Source organism: Acanthopagrus latus, chromosome 5 (genome assembly GCF_904848185.1).
Source record: "Acanthopagrus latus isolate v.2019 chromosome 5, fAcaLat1.1, whole genome shotgun sequence".
In the NCBI taxonomy this organism is placed as follows: Eukaryota; Metazoa; Chordata; class Actinopteri; order Spariformes; family Sparidae; genus Acanthopagrus; species Acanthopagrus latus.
This window is the reverse complement of record NC_051043.1, coordinates 22107491-22120512: the sequence shown is the minus strand read 5'-3', so window position 1 is coordinate 22120512 and position 13022 is coordinate 22107491. Positions and strand designations below refer to the sequence as shown.

General features: G+C 44.6%; 1 protein-coding gene across 4 annotated transcripts in view; it reads left to right on the top strand.

Moving 5' to 3' along the window:
- sema6a (sema domain, transmembrane domain (TM), and cytoplasmic domain, (semaphorin) 6A) overlaps positions 1–13022 on the top strand; it is a 116550-nt gene that overhangs the window by 82295 nt on the left and 21233 nt on the right. For all 4 annotated transcript variants that reach the window (XM_037098327.1, XM_037098330.1, XM_037098329.1 and 1 more), the window contains exons 12-15: positions 1639–1794; positions 4855–5028; positions 6760–6900; positions 7009–7086. In XM_037098327.1, the coding sequence (XP_036954222.1) occupies positions 1639–1794; positions 4855–5028; positions 6760–6900; positions 7009–7086 (549 nt within the window). The remainder of the gene's footprint in view (positions 1–1638; positions 1795–4854; positions 5029–6759; positions 6901–7008; positions 7087–13022) is intronic.

Genomic DNA, 13022 nt, shown 5'->3' with positions numbered 1-13022 from the left:
TACTGTTTTCGAAATCAGGGATTACACATCCTGTGTCACATTGCGTCACACCCGCATAGTCACACACACGCCACCTCTTTTCGCAGTTGCGCCATTACCTCACCTCTTCCCCCCCACCACACGCAGCTGCATCAAAGAAGGGCTCGGTATCAACAAATGAAGCATGAGATCATTTTACAGATGGCTGGCTAATTCCACAAATGCACCAGCCTGATCAATCTCCCATCTATTGCCTGCTAATTAGTGCGCCAAGAGCTGCTCTCCTATCCCCCAGAAAAAAAGAGATTTACTTCAAAGATCTGGGCCATGATAATTGTTGGTACCCTTTGTGTGTGTGTGTGTGTGTGTGTGTGTGCTCCCATATGGCTGAGGAGGCGGTTCCTCACCATCACAGAGCCTGCACTCTACTCTCTGTGCATTCATCTTCATGCATTGTGTGAATACCTGTGCGTGAGCTCCCTTCAATTAGCACGTAATTACTTATTTATGTTCAACAAGGTCGCGCGCCGGAAAAAAAGAGATCATTTTCACGCGCCGTCGTTTCTGCAGCGATAGACGCGATTGATTTCATCTCCATCCTCCGTCTTGCGTTCAGACCGTCTATCCGCAAACCGGCAAACAGACGGGGAGCTGTAACAATGCCACCCAGGTCTGGCCCCGCAGCAGACTGTTCCTCCATGTGTTAGACTCTCGTGCTGAATCATTTACAGGTTTTCGCATTAAGAGATGTCTGTTCCCGCTCTGCCCTCCATATGTCCGCCGACATAAATGTAGCTACGACTAAAAAAACATTATAGGACTGGCTCCTACTTCCACTTTTTTTTTTCTACAGTCTATTGCTGGTCCGCAATGATATCAATTTGGAGGGTAATTTGAAATCGGAGCCTCTGAACTCATCTGTCAAGGGAGGCTTTTTTACGTATTTAATTCGAGGATGGAAAAGTGGGCCTTGTGGAGTTAAAAGGTCCGTTTTCAAGAATGTCGTCAGTGCAGTTTTCTTGCAGGGTCCCACATTTTCATATGAACTAAATATAGATATTGTTAAGGTGTAGAGATACAAGCAGAAATGCACAGAATGAATGGGGGATTTATTCTACATAAATAAAGGTTTTCATAAAAAGATAAGTACACATTTCTCTTGGGCACACACATACATTTTTTAGGGTCCTTACATGTCAGGCATTCAGTGGCCAACTGGCTAATATTTCTAGGACCTGGTGTGGATTATGTGGTGTGGCAGGGTATCAGAGAGCGTGCAGTAAAGGGGTTTTACAAGCTCTCCGAGGTGAGATGCCTGCAAAGGGGATACGCTATCAAAAGCAGCTTCTCTTTTTACAAGCAGCTCACCAACCCCCTGTAAAAGGATCAGATAGATAGGATGTCTCAGTGCTTCAGCCCAAGTCCACAGAAAAGAAGACATCTTGTGTCCTTTGCTCAAACTAAAGCCTCTTGGAATGAGAGTTTAGTCATTTAAGGTTGCACTCATATTGATTTTATGGAAGTAGAACTTTCTGTTTTCCATCAGAGCTCTGGCCTGAGAAATTGCTCATTCCCTCCGCAATCAATGCAGAGGCTTTTCTTTTTCTTTTTTTCCTCCCAATGCTCACCATTTATTTTCTCCGTCCTCTCCGTTTGCAGGCCTGGCAACTGTGCCGGCACTCCATCCATGGAGAGGTACAAGGTATCCAACGAGTTCCCCGATGACACACTCAACTTCATCAAGATGCATCCTCTGATGGACGAGGCCGTGCCCTCCATTACTAACAGGCCCTGGTTCCTCAAGACCATGGTCCGGTAAGTGTTAGACACTCCAAAGGCGGTCATCATCAGAGGTCTATGAGCCTCTTCAGCCCAGGACAATAATTACGTGAAGTGCTGCTCTGAGAGTGAGGCTCATTAAAGCACAGTAGTACTCCACCACAAACCCGCTGCTGACCTATTTTTGCTCTACTAGACTGATCCACGCTATACTATCTGTTTCCCAGAGTGTCCGCATAGTGATGTGATGAAGACAGAGTAAACAATTTGGCTTTTCAGTGAACAAACAGATTTCATATTTACACTTACAGGCTCTTATTAAGAAGATGACTCCAGCTTTGTTTAGTCTGTGTCGCAGAGTGCTTGTTTAAACCCTCGGAGGGTATTTGAAAGAGAGGACACTGGAGGAAAAAGTGTTGCTTTTTGTTCTGCAGTTGGCTTTTCTCCTATTTCTCTGGAATTGAGCCCATTTCCCAAAAGCCAGTGCTCTGTGGCTGATGCCTTTTGATCATAAAGTTCTGTCTGGCTTTCAGCTACACTACGCACAGACATTTCATTTGGCCTCTGGGGGAATATATGACGGTGCGCTGCCGTCCCAGCGGCAATAAGGCATAAGTAGCTGACAGAGCATTTGTTCAAATTGAAGAAAAAAATTGAGTTTTTAATTTGGACCTGGTTCTGAATTGCAGCTGCTTGAGATTTAAGGGTTCCGTTGCTTGCCAGACTCTTGTCAAGCCTCAGCGGTGGCACCATCATTTTAAAGATGAGCCACATAAAGAATTCTTCATCGGTTTTACAAATGATTTGCATCGTATCACATCTCGCCGCTACTTCGCTGAGCTCTGACCTACATACTGCGCCAGCTTAGTCAGAATATGAAGCGCTTTCATCAAGGTTATCTCCACAACTCCCTCTGTTCATTAGTGCACTATATCACATAACCATATTATGAATAACACAGGGTTTCTGTCTTTACATAAGCAGCAATCAGAGTTTCGTATTCGATTTGAAACGACACCACAGTGAGCAGAGCCTTGCATGCAAGTCAGAGGCAGTAGTTAAAAGCATTACGTAAGCTCCGAAAGCATCATGGAGGCATATGGAGTGGAAGTGGTGTAAGGCCTTTTATGATATCTGTCACTGTCTCCGTGTGGAATTCTATTCTTGAACTGAAGTCAACTGGAAACAAAACCAGTAATAGGGTTTGATCCTCGGATCCACCCTGGAGAGGCCACCCTAATATCCAGAAAGAGTCTTAGCTGCAAATTTGAAAAAAGCTTTTCTGTCCCGAGACGTGCCGAGCTGCGGCAGGGACCTCAGCTGGCCGGGCACGATGAATGAATTGAAGGGAGAAGACACTCGGAAGAATCCCCCTCTTGAGATTTTCATTATCCCAAAAAAGGAAGCACAGTGAATGTCTCAGTCCTTGAGATTGTGTTATTTCGCTCGGATCAAATCTCATTGACACAGTCCTTGGAGATCCTGATATGCTTGAATAGATCACAACCACATTAGACCTTCAGATTGCTGTTATTGTTGATTGGGTGAAGCCAGCGACATGGAGCATTTTGAGGAATATTTGAAGAAAACAGAAAGGGAGATGGGATGAGAGGATGCGGCCTCGAGGATGTGCTCTCTCCAGTAAGGTTAAATTCCCATTCATCACAGCCAAAATGAATTCCGGACCTTTTCCCGCAATTTTCGCTCGGTGCACATGCAGTAAACCATTAATGAGAGTAAAAGTGGACTTCCTAGATTCCTCCGATAAGCTCTCCTGTTTAATCTTTAAATCCCATCCCGAAAAATCATTAAAACAGGCATTTGCATAATACGCTCTGATGTGCCGATATGTACCTTTTTGATAACTTTAACAGTTTCCTGGCCCTGAAACTAATTGAGAGATAGATACCAGCATCTGTGAGTCAATGGAATCAGATGGTAAAAAAGTAAATAGCCTAAAGAGGTGTTTTCATCAAACCCGTTCCTCTAATCTGATCCGTCTGACTTCTCCTTGTAACACCCACGAGCACAACGGGGCACAGATCCAGCACGCCCTGACTGGCAGGTGTCTAATTTGCTAACTTGAATCTGCTTGGTGTGCTTAGCTATTTTTTTTTATTTCTTTTTTTTTTTTTTTATGAGTAATGAAATGAAAATTGATTCTCGTGCACGTCCACCTCATGTGGCGCCAAACTGTATGATCACTAGCTGTCAATGAGAAAGAAAGTAGAGCTCCTAACTGTTTTTGTTAGCAGTGTTTTTCTTTTAGGACTCACCTAACATGCCCTTTGGCAGTCTGATTAGGGTATCTAATGAAACAACAATCATTAATGAGATAATGAAGACTGTGTAATCTCCCCTGCCGTTCTTTTGTCTCCTTTAGGCATATGACGTGAATGATGAAAGGGACGTCAATTGCTTGATTGATTACATAATTATTATTTAGAATTTTTTTTTCTACCCCTCAATTCTTTTCCTTCCTACTTGTTTACTTTTCTTACACATGCAAATTTAGTCTCACAAGTTTTTTGTTTTAAAGTAGCAGAACCAGCACAGTGCTGTGAAAGAGTTAGAACATTTACTTTGAATCCCTGCAGGTGTTCTCAATCACCATCTGTCGCTCTTCTAATGGGCAGCAAGCTAATTAATTGACTGACTGATTGGTTGGCTTTCTTAAAGGTGCTGTACGGAAGAATTGGTCACCTGTTGGAGTCATACTCTTAACAAATGTGGAGCCATCATCTCACCAGAGTAACTGCTAACTGCGGCTAATTATATGTCACATTGGTTAAGTAAGCTGAGTTAACCATGTAGCTAGCAGTTGTATTAACTTACTATGTTCAGACTGGGAGCTCGGAGCACCGGATGAGTGCTGGTGTTGTTTACTATTGCACAATCACCTCTTGAGGTGGCTGGTTTTCATGTTAACTCTGACCTCTGCAACACAATACATATTCAACATGACGTTAACACTGTTATTCCTCCACATCCTGTTGATCATTTCAGTTAAAGTTCAGATGATAATTTGGACGTTTTGAACTTAAAAATATGTACAACTTATAAATAGTACCTTTAACTCCGTATTTCTTTTCCCAGGTATCGTCTGACACGAATCGTTGTGGACAACGAAGCGGGCCCCAACAGGAACCACACTGTTGTCTACCTGGGATCTGAGAAAGGCATCATCCTCAAGTTCCTGGCCAAGATGAACAATGGCTTCCTCAACGATAGCCTGTTTCTGGAGGAGCTCAACGTCTACAACCCTGACAAGTACGTCGCTTTGGGCGAACATGTGTGTGCGTGTGTGAGACAGATGGATAGAAATAGAGAAACACATGGATACAGTTGCTAGAAACAAAGGAAGGTCACTTATTGCACAGAGAGAGAGAGTGTGTGTGATCTGAGCATGTGTGTGTTTGTGATTTTGCATGTTTCCAACCATCTCCGACCTCAGCCAACCCACCAACCCACCAGCTCCATCAGTACCAGTCAGCTCCCCCGACCCGAGCTGTATAGTGAAGCCAGCCAGCCAGATGGCTACTCTATCATTTAAAAGAGTTTTATCAGGTTACACTCTGCCCAACCGCAGCTACTAAATTAAAGACGTAGACCCTAAGGCTCTGGATAACGTAGCGCTGTGGTTCCCAACCACAGCGGAGCCCAGCTCCTCCAAAACGTTGGCTGATTAAAGGAAACACACACACACTTAGACCAGGGCCTGTGTTTGTCCTGGGTTCTCTGGCTAATACATTACACGGCTGTTGGTGCAAGTATGGACCTAAGTGTGAGTGTGTGTGTGTGAGTGTGTGTGTGAGTGTGTGTGTGTGAGTGTGTGAGCTGGGCACGGTGGGGTGAGCGAGTTGAGCATTGTTTCTTATTTGGAGTAGAGGTGAATAAGGAAAAATCAGCCACAGTATGACCCTGCCAAAGCAAATATTTAGTCGAGGGGTAATGGATGAGGGAGAACGAATGGCAGCGCAGAGGAGGGAGCGAGAACAGAGGAGACGACCAGAGAGGAGAGATGAGAAGGAGCCGGGCGGCAAATGCGTGATTGTGTTAGACAGCTGAGAAGAAGAAGGGAAGTAGAGTGAGGACGTGACAGGAGGGCTTTCAAGGTTACCACTGTTTGTTATCCAGCATGCTGCGGCCATGTGATGAGGCGTATGGAGGGATGAAGGGCAGGCCCTCTAGTCCTCTTGTCCTGTTTCCTCTCCTCTCCTCTCCTCTCCTCTCCTCTCCTCTCCTCTCCTCTCCTCTCCTCTCCTCACCATGACTGGGACTGAGCATTCGTCGGCTGCTGGCCATCTGGCTTTAGGCGAATCCAGTAAGTGACTTTGCCCGCCTGCTTCTCAGGCCTTGCTGACTGGATCAGCGCGGGCCCGATTGTCGTGCATTACCCAGTGTAGATGGACTCTAAGCCCTAATTGAGAGCGTTAATGCGGGACCAGAGCACTGCGAAGGGGAGATTAAATCCCAGGAGCTGGATGGCAGGATGGAGAGAGGAATGGATGGAGGGAAGGGATAGAAAAGCTTGACACGCCCAAAGGGATTAGAGTGACTCCTGTGGGGCCGAGTAGACAAAGAAGCGGGGATGGAGGAGTGGAAGAATGGTGGAGCGGGGAGGAGGCGGGGGGGAGTTAATGTTGGTGAGGTTTAAAGTTAAGTGCAGTGTTATTGCTGACTGCTCACAGTGCCCATCTGTCTGTTTATCTGTTGTATCTGTATCACCCCTTTCTTTATCTCTCTTTATCTCCCACTCTGTTGCTGACCCCATGTTCTCGAGTCCAGCATCATCTCCGCTCCTCCTGACCGCACAGTTTGTCTCTCTGCCACATCTTAATCGTCCTCTTACTCGTTTTGTCTCCTCAAATGAACTGTTTAAACAGATTTTGTGAACTCTTATATCTCTCCTTTGTCCCTAAATAGCCTGGTAGTTTGAAAGAAATACAGAAAAATCCTCATTTCATCCTCCCCTCTGTCTTCTCTTCTCGCTCCCTCCAGGTGCAGTATTGATGGGGTGGAGGACAAGCGCATCATCGGCATGCAGATAGACAGCAAGAGTCACGCTCTGTGGGTGGCCTTCACCTCCTGTGTGGTTAAAGTGCCGCTGTCTCGCTGTGAAAGACATGGAAGATGCAAGAAGTAAGTTTGAAATCATTGCCTCTGACAGGGGGGAAACACTACTCCAGTAAACAATATGATGAGGGGCTGATATGTGTGTGTCTGTGTCTCTGTGTGTGTCACATCCAGGTCTTGTATAGCCTCCAGAGACCCGTACTGTGGTTGGGTGTCAGAAGGAGCCTGCAAGCAGGTGGTTGGCAACATCAAGTAAGTAACTTGTTTGTACACAATCACAGTGAGCTGCTTTCACAGATATTAAGACACTCACAGAAGAAAAAAACACAGGTGTAAATCATAAAATTAGTGATGGCTGAATTCCATTTAGCTGCCCCATTTTCAGGGTCCTGGTATAGTGAATGCTGGCTCACTGCCATGACTTACTGGGACACTTGCATAAAGTAAAACCTGCATTTTTCCCTACATGACAATTTGTCCTAAGGGTGCCAAAAATGCAAAAACCTGACTTTCTCAAAAGACTATGACCATACTGCTTTTTCCCCCCCGGTCTACGAGTCAAAACATGTCTGCTGTGGCGGAGTCCCATTAATTTTCTGCAAAGACAATGCGAGGTGACTGGGACACGAAGCACTTTCAAATGTGCACTATGTGGTTTTGAGGAAGAAATTTAGATCAGAAGAGCCCTGTATGGCCTGGATAAGGATGAAACTCCCCCTGTAATGTAGATGCATTTGAAAATGTCTGGCCCTTTGATCAAGAAGTCAAAGGTACACACTCTGAGGGGGAGAACCTGATTTTTTAAAACCTATATGTTGACACAGTTATGAAGAAAAAGTTTTGTAATTGGTCCTAGATTGCCGCAGCCGCAGCCACAGCGAGGTCTGCAACGTAATCTCTGAGGGAAACTCAACTGTCAAAGTGAACTTGGCAGGCTCAGATTGTTATTGTTAATGTCTGACAGTCTAACAAAAGGATCCTTGCAGAGAAAGACCTTTCTGTCGAAGAATAAAATCAATTTTGTTAAAGAAGTACTTCACTGCCGGAGAGACGGCAATTGCATCAAACCGGACTGTCTCTGCAGCAGGGAGACACAAATATTTTTTTAAATTGGTGCTACGAGCAGAGAAATCAGAAAAAAAGAGACGTGTCTTTGCCTTTTGATGAAGTAGGTAGAAAGCCTACGAAAATTTTAATGCACCGCAACACACCAAACCAGCCAAGAGTTCTGCTGATGGGTGACGTACTGCGAGCCGGGCAGGGCTCAGCTCTCGCACGTGGTTCGTTTTGAAACAGTAAAACTGGTAACAAATGAAAATGTATTACAAATAAACAAAACACTAAAATATGTTTTCTGAAAAACAGAGAAACAGATGACAGACAGGGTCTTACTATAAACAACATCTTTGTTAAACCAGAATATTCTCACAATTCCAAAACATTTGTTGCTATTATTTATGTACATGCCAAAATACACACACGTTAGTCTTGGGATTGAAAATACTGTAACACCCCTTTAAGCGTTAAGAAGAAAGTCAATTAAGACTTCCAAGACATCCAATCAGCGTGCTTGAAATTCAGTTGCCGGCGCTGCTAAACTAAACTTTTCACTTTGAGAAACCTGATAACACATTCGGCAATTTGAATGGAGAGGCACAAGTGTTTTTCTAGCAACTTTTATGAACAGTTTCCCACCTTCTTTGTCATGCCTGGTGGCATTCGTCTCTCGATTTGTCGTGCCTGTGATCTTTCTAATTTTATGGTGTGTAAGTGCAATTTCCTCCAGCTGAAAAGGGCCTATTGGAAGGATGAATGGAAGGAAAGTGTTGTTTGCCCCAGGCTCGGGGGTTGGGTAGCGGCGCTGGGGAAAGCTTGATGGTCGCGGTAACTATAATTTGTGGCTGTAGTTATGACACAGAACCAGATTATGCTTTTTGAACAAACACCATATGGAGTTCTGCGGTGGGAAAAAACATTTTACAGATGAAGTCATAACAAAAGGACCAGTGCTCCAGTGGCCATTTGACGCTGAATGAATTTGATCCCCCTGCTGCAAAATGATTGGTCTGGCAGGCCAATACACCAAAGGCACACATGCACACACACAACACACACACACGCAACCCATCCTATTATTATTCCGTAAAGCTGCATTCGACTGTTCTGATTGAGTTTCCACTTTGGAGCAGGAGCCGACACAGAGGCATTAAGAGGGCAGATGACCTCGCTCCTTTACTGTACAATATTTCTAAGTGAGAGGGGGTGGGGGGAAGGGGAGGGGGGGGATTAGAGCCAGTAGGATCTGTTGGTCTGTGGTGAGCTATTCGGAGCGTTTGCCAGGCCGGACAGAAGGCGAGAGGGAAAAGTCAGAGGCATTTTGGTGATAAATATGCAGGTTTGTTCATATAAACAGGTCTGTGCAGAGAACAGACCTTCTCAACATATTTCTTTTCCCTCCCTCATTAAAAATAAAAAAAATCCCTCTGCAGCACCATCTCTTCCTGTTTACTTGTCTCTCTGTCTATTTGTCTATCCAACCATCAACCTATCCAACTTCTTACCTCCGTATGCCCGTCCCGGTCTGTGCATCTATTTTTGTCCGTCTTTCTTTTTCTATCTTCCCTCTGACATATTCTTTCTCTCTTGCAAGCCTCCCCTCCTTTTTCTTCTTCCATCTGGCCTCAACACTTGTGTGCCAGCTTTCCCATGTGGAGTTATGCCTCTCATACCTACTGACTACGTGCAGCTTGCACTCTGGTCCCCTGCAATATGGTGCCCAGTCGGCCCCTGTTCATGCATATAATCCTGCGTGAATCTGTACGGTTGTTATTATGTAAACTAGGTAAATTAGTGTTTCGCTGACACCAGATCAACATATTGGTAATTAATTGTTAATTATTTAAGCCAGATGTCTTCAACGTTTATCGGGCCGAGGACCCAACAGCTGATATAGAGATAGAGCAGGGAACTCCGACTACATATATTGTATAAAATTGTTTTGCATATTAACCTGGGCCTACAGTAATGTGAGAGTTGGTCTCTAGTGTGTACATGTACAGTACATGTTGACAGCAGTTCTTTGTGGCTAGTGTTAGCCACGTTAGCCCCATTCTCTGCACATTCTCCAGCGGTTTCTGTGGTGGACTGTGTGTCACAGTAAAGTAGCTAGTTAGCATGCTAGCTTCACATGTTGATAACTGTCTCGAACCCCATGTTTAAGCCATTCTCACAGCCATCAACCCTGTCTCTTCTCTGGATCATGTGTGGCGCACAAGACTGACTTATTTCCTGGTAAAATCCCTGATTAACACAGTCTCACTTTACTGCAGGTATTTCTCTTTAAATCAAAGCCATGAAATCAAAATGAATGGGACGCTTTGAGGAAACATAATGCAGGCTTACTTTACACTGTACGTACAGTACACTAGGTCCCTGGTCACCCATTCACTTCTGATATGAATAATTAATGCTATTCTGCCTGACCTGCATTTTAGCAACCCCTCTGTGCAGCCACACATCGCACATAATAATCACATCTGACGCAAGATAATACAAAATGAGGCTCTTAGCTGCCTCCAGTTAAGCCCAATGAAGTTTGAATATGATTTAAATATGCATTACGCGGTTGCAGTGGGATCTTAACCCCGAGCTGAACCGTCTGCAGTGTCACATTCGAACACACTGCGCATCTCTCGCTATATTGCAGCCGCAATGGGACTTGAAACCTTTAACTGCGGGTGCGTACTACGGTTCAATCACTTTCACATGTGCCAAGTAAAGGCCAGACACTGCATCTGTAGTGTGACTGCTCATTGTTAATTCATCTCGAGACCAATGGGATTTAGACCTTGTAATCTTCATCTCAACACAGTCTCACCGCAGTATGTAATGTTATTATCAACCATGGAAACAAGGTCCGCGAGGTCGCCAGTATTTAGGTCTCATCAAAGACGCTAACCAGCATTTCATGGCAGGGCGGGACGCAGTGGCGAAGTCTGTGAGGAAAATCCGGCAGATAGCGTTTGTGCTGCTTGGACAGCATTTGTGCTTGGACAGGTTTTAATTGTGCAAACTCTGCGTCTGCTTTGTGATTATGACTGTTTATGATAAGCAAATCAGATAAGCAGATTAAACGCAACCCCAGATATGAGGAGAGGATGCCGCTGTTGTTGTTTGTGAGATTGTTATTGTGGGTGCTTTTGAAGGGAAATTGTTTATCAAGAGGGGACGTTTTCTCCATCCTAATTACAGTCCTGTCACATAAGAGGAAATGATACTGAATGACGACAAGAAAATGTTCAATAATCTCCACTCAGTGTTTAAATATACATGAGGGAGTGACTTTGAGCAGAGAAACCAAAATCCAATTTTCATTTTCCACCTAAAAAATCACCTGCACTCGTCCTGTTCACGCTTTCGCCTCTGATCAGGGGGATAAGGGGGTGTGTGATGCTGTTTTGGAAAATCATTCTTCTTCATGCTATAATTGTGACCAGTGGAGGGTGAGGAAGATGAGAGGCGGGTGGACAGGCAGGAGGAGGAGGTGTAGCGACCGGGGTTGGGAGCTGAGCAGGACTGTGAAAAGCTGTCATGCGTGACTGTGATCCTGGTTGACAGTTGGTCCGCTCTGTTTCACAGATCTCCTTACTGCCTGCTTGGTGGTCTTTCAGGAAGAAAACAGGTCTTCGTGCAGATTGCATCAGAAAATAACATCTCCCAAACTCTCTCTCTCTCACCCCTCTTTCCTCCCCCCCGTGTCATATGATGGCCCTCAAGCACAGTTACCCCTCGCTGCCCTGTTGTTGGCCCGTGTGATTGGCACTACAGCCTCATATCTCTACTGAACCCAGCTGATGTCAGATACTGAGAAATAGGATAAGGGACCGAACAAAACGAGGTTCTCATCAAAAGAGTTTCATTCCATATTTTCTGGAGGTGCACCACAACATTGTGGGGACATTGTTTTGCCTTCTTACCAAATAAATGAGATGAGAATAGAACAGTAAATACGAAGCTGGAGCCAGCAGCCGATTAGCTTAGCTTAGCACACAGACTGGCTGGTTGCCCTGTCGCCTGCACAGAGCTAGTCCTACTCACCAGATGTAGACTGTGGGTAGAAAGCCTGCCGTTTCAGGCGCCATTCTCCTCCATTCTGCTCTGTGTGTGTTAGTTACAAACAACAACCCCCAAGAGAACAAAGTCCTCGCTGAAGGCAAAAGATACAGAAGCAACAGCTGCCGTACCACCACACTAGAAAGCAGCTTCAGCCCTCAGGCAGGTGACATTCCTCGAGTCAACATCAATGCACCGTTTTCTAAAATAGATGTAGCACAAAATACTCACATATAGTTTTGTTTTATAATTAAAAAATGCTAAATTTACCTTGTAACCTTCAAAATGGCCCGTTATGATGCATTCATTTATCTTGGCAACTGGAAGTCGGTGGTGGGAATGACGTCATTCCCAAGTAGATTCATCCATTCATTCATTCAGAATTCACAGCTGGTGATTTGTGAAGAGGCCATCTTGGGTTTTGAGGTTGGGACTGGTAATGTGCCTCAGACTTTCTGAGTCAGGAATCTGACCTCAGGGGGCTTCCCAGTCAACCCTAACATGGTTGCTTACAGTAAAACTATAAACTGGCTCGAAATTCTTACATTTAGCCATTTTATTGACAGGGTTTGACTCACCACGTGCCAAAAAGGTCACATTTGACACTATTTTACAGGACAGTGTTGCTGGTTATGTGTGATTCTTTACACTGAATGTGATTGGTTTAAAGAACCACAAACAAGTGTTTTTCCTCTATACCTGGCAAGACTAGAACAGAGCCAAGAAACAGTCCAGCACATAGCCTAAAGCAAAACAATAGCATTTTAATACTATTGTGTTTGATTGTACAAAAAAAGTGTATCAAGGTAGCCAATTAATGGCTACCTGTTTCTTTGTGCCAAGTTAGGCTAACTGGCTGCTTGAAATAGCTTTTCTCATCTAACTCTACGCAAGAAAGCGAAAAAGCATGTTTCCCAACCCGTGATTCTGTTCCCTTCAAGCTGTAAAACAAAAGATTTTTATTACAGTCAAATAAAACATTAGTCTATTTGTGTCGACACTACTGGCGATGAGTCCTATGCCAGCTATGGATTTACTAGCCCGCCAGCTTTCTTCATAACCACTGATTTTAGGCC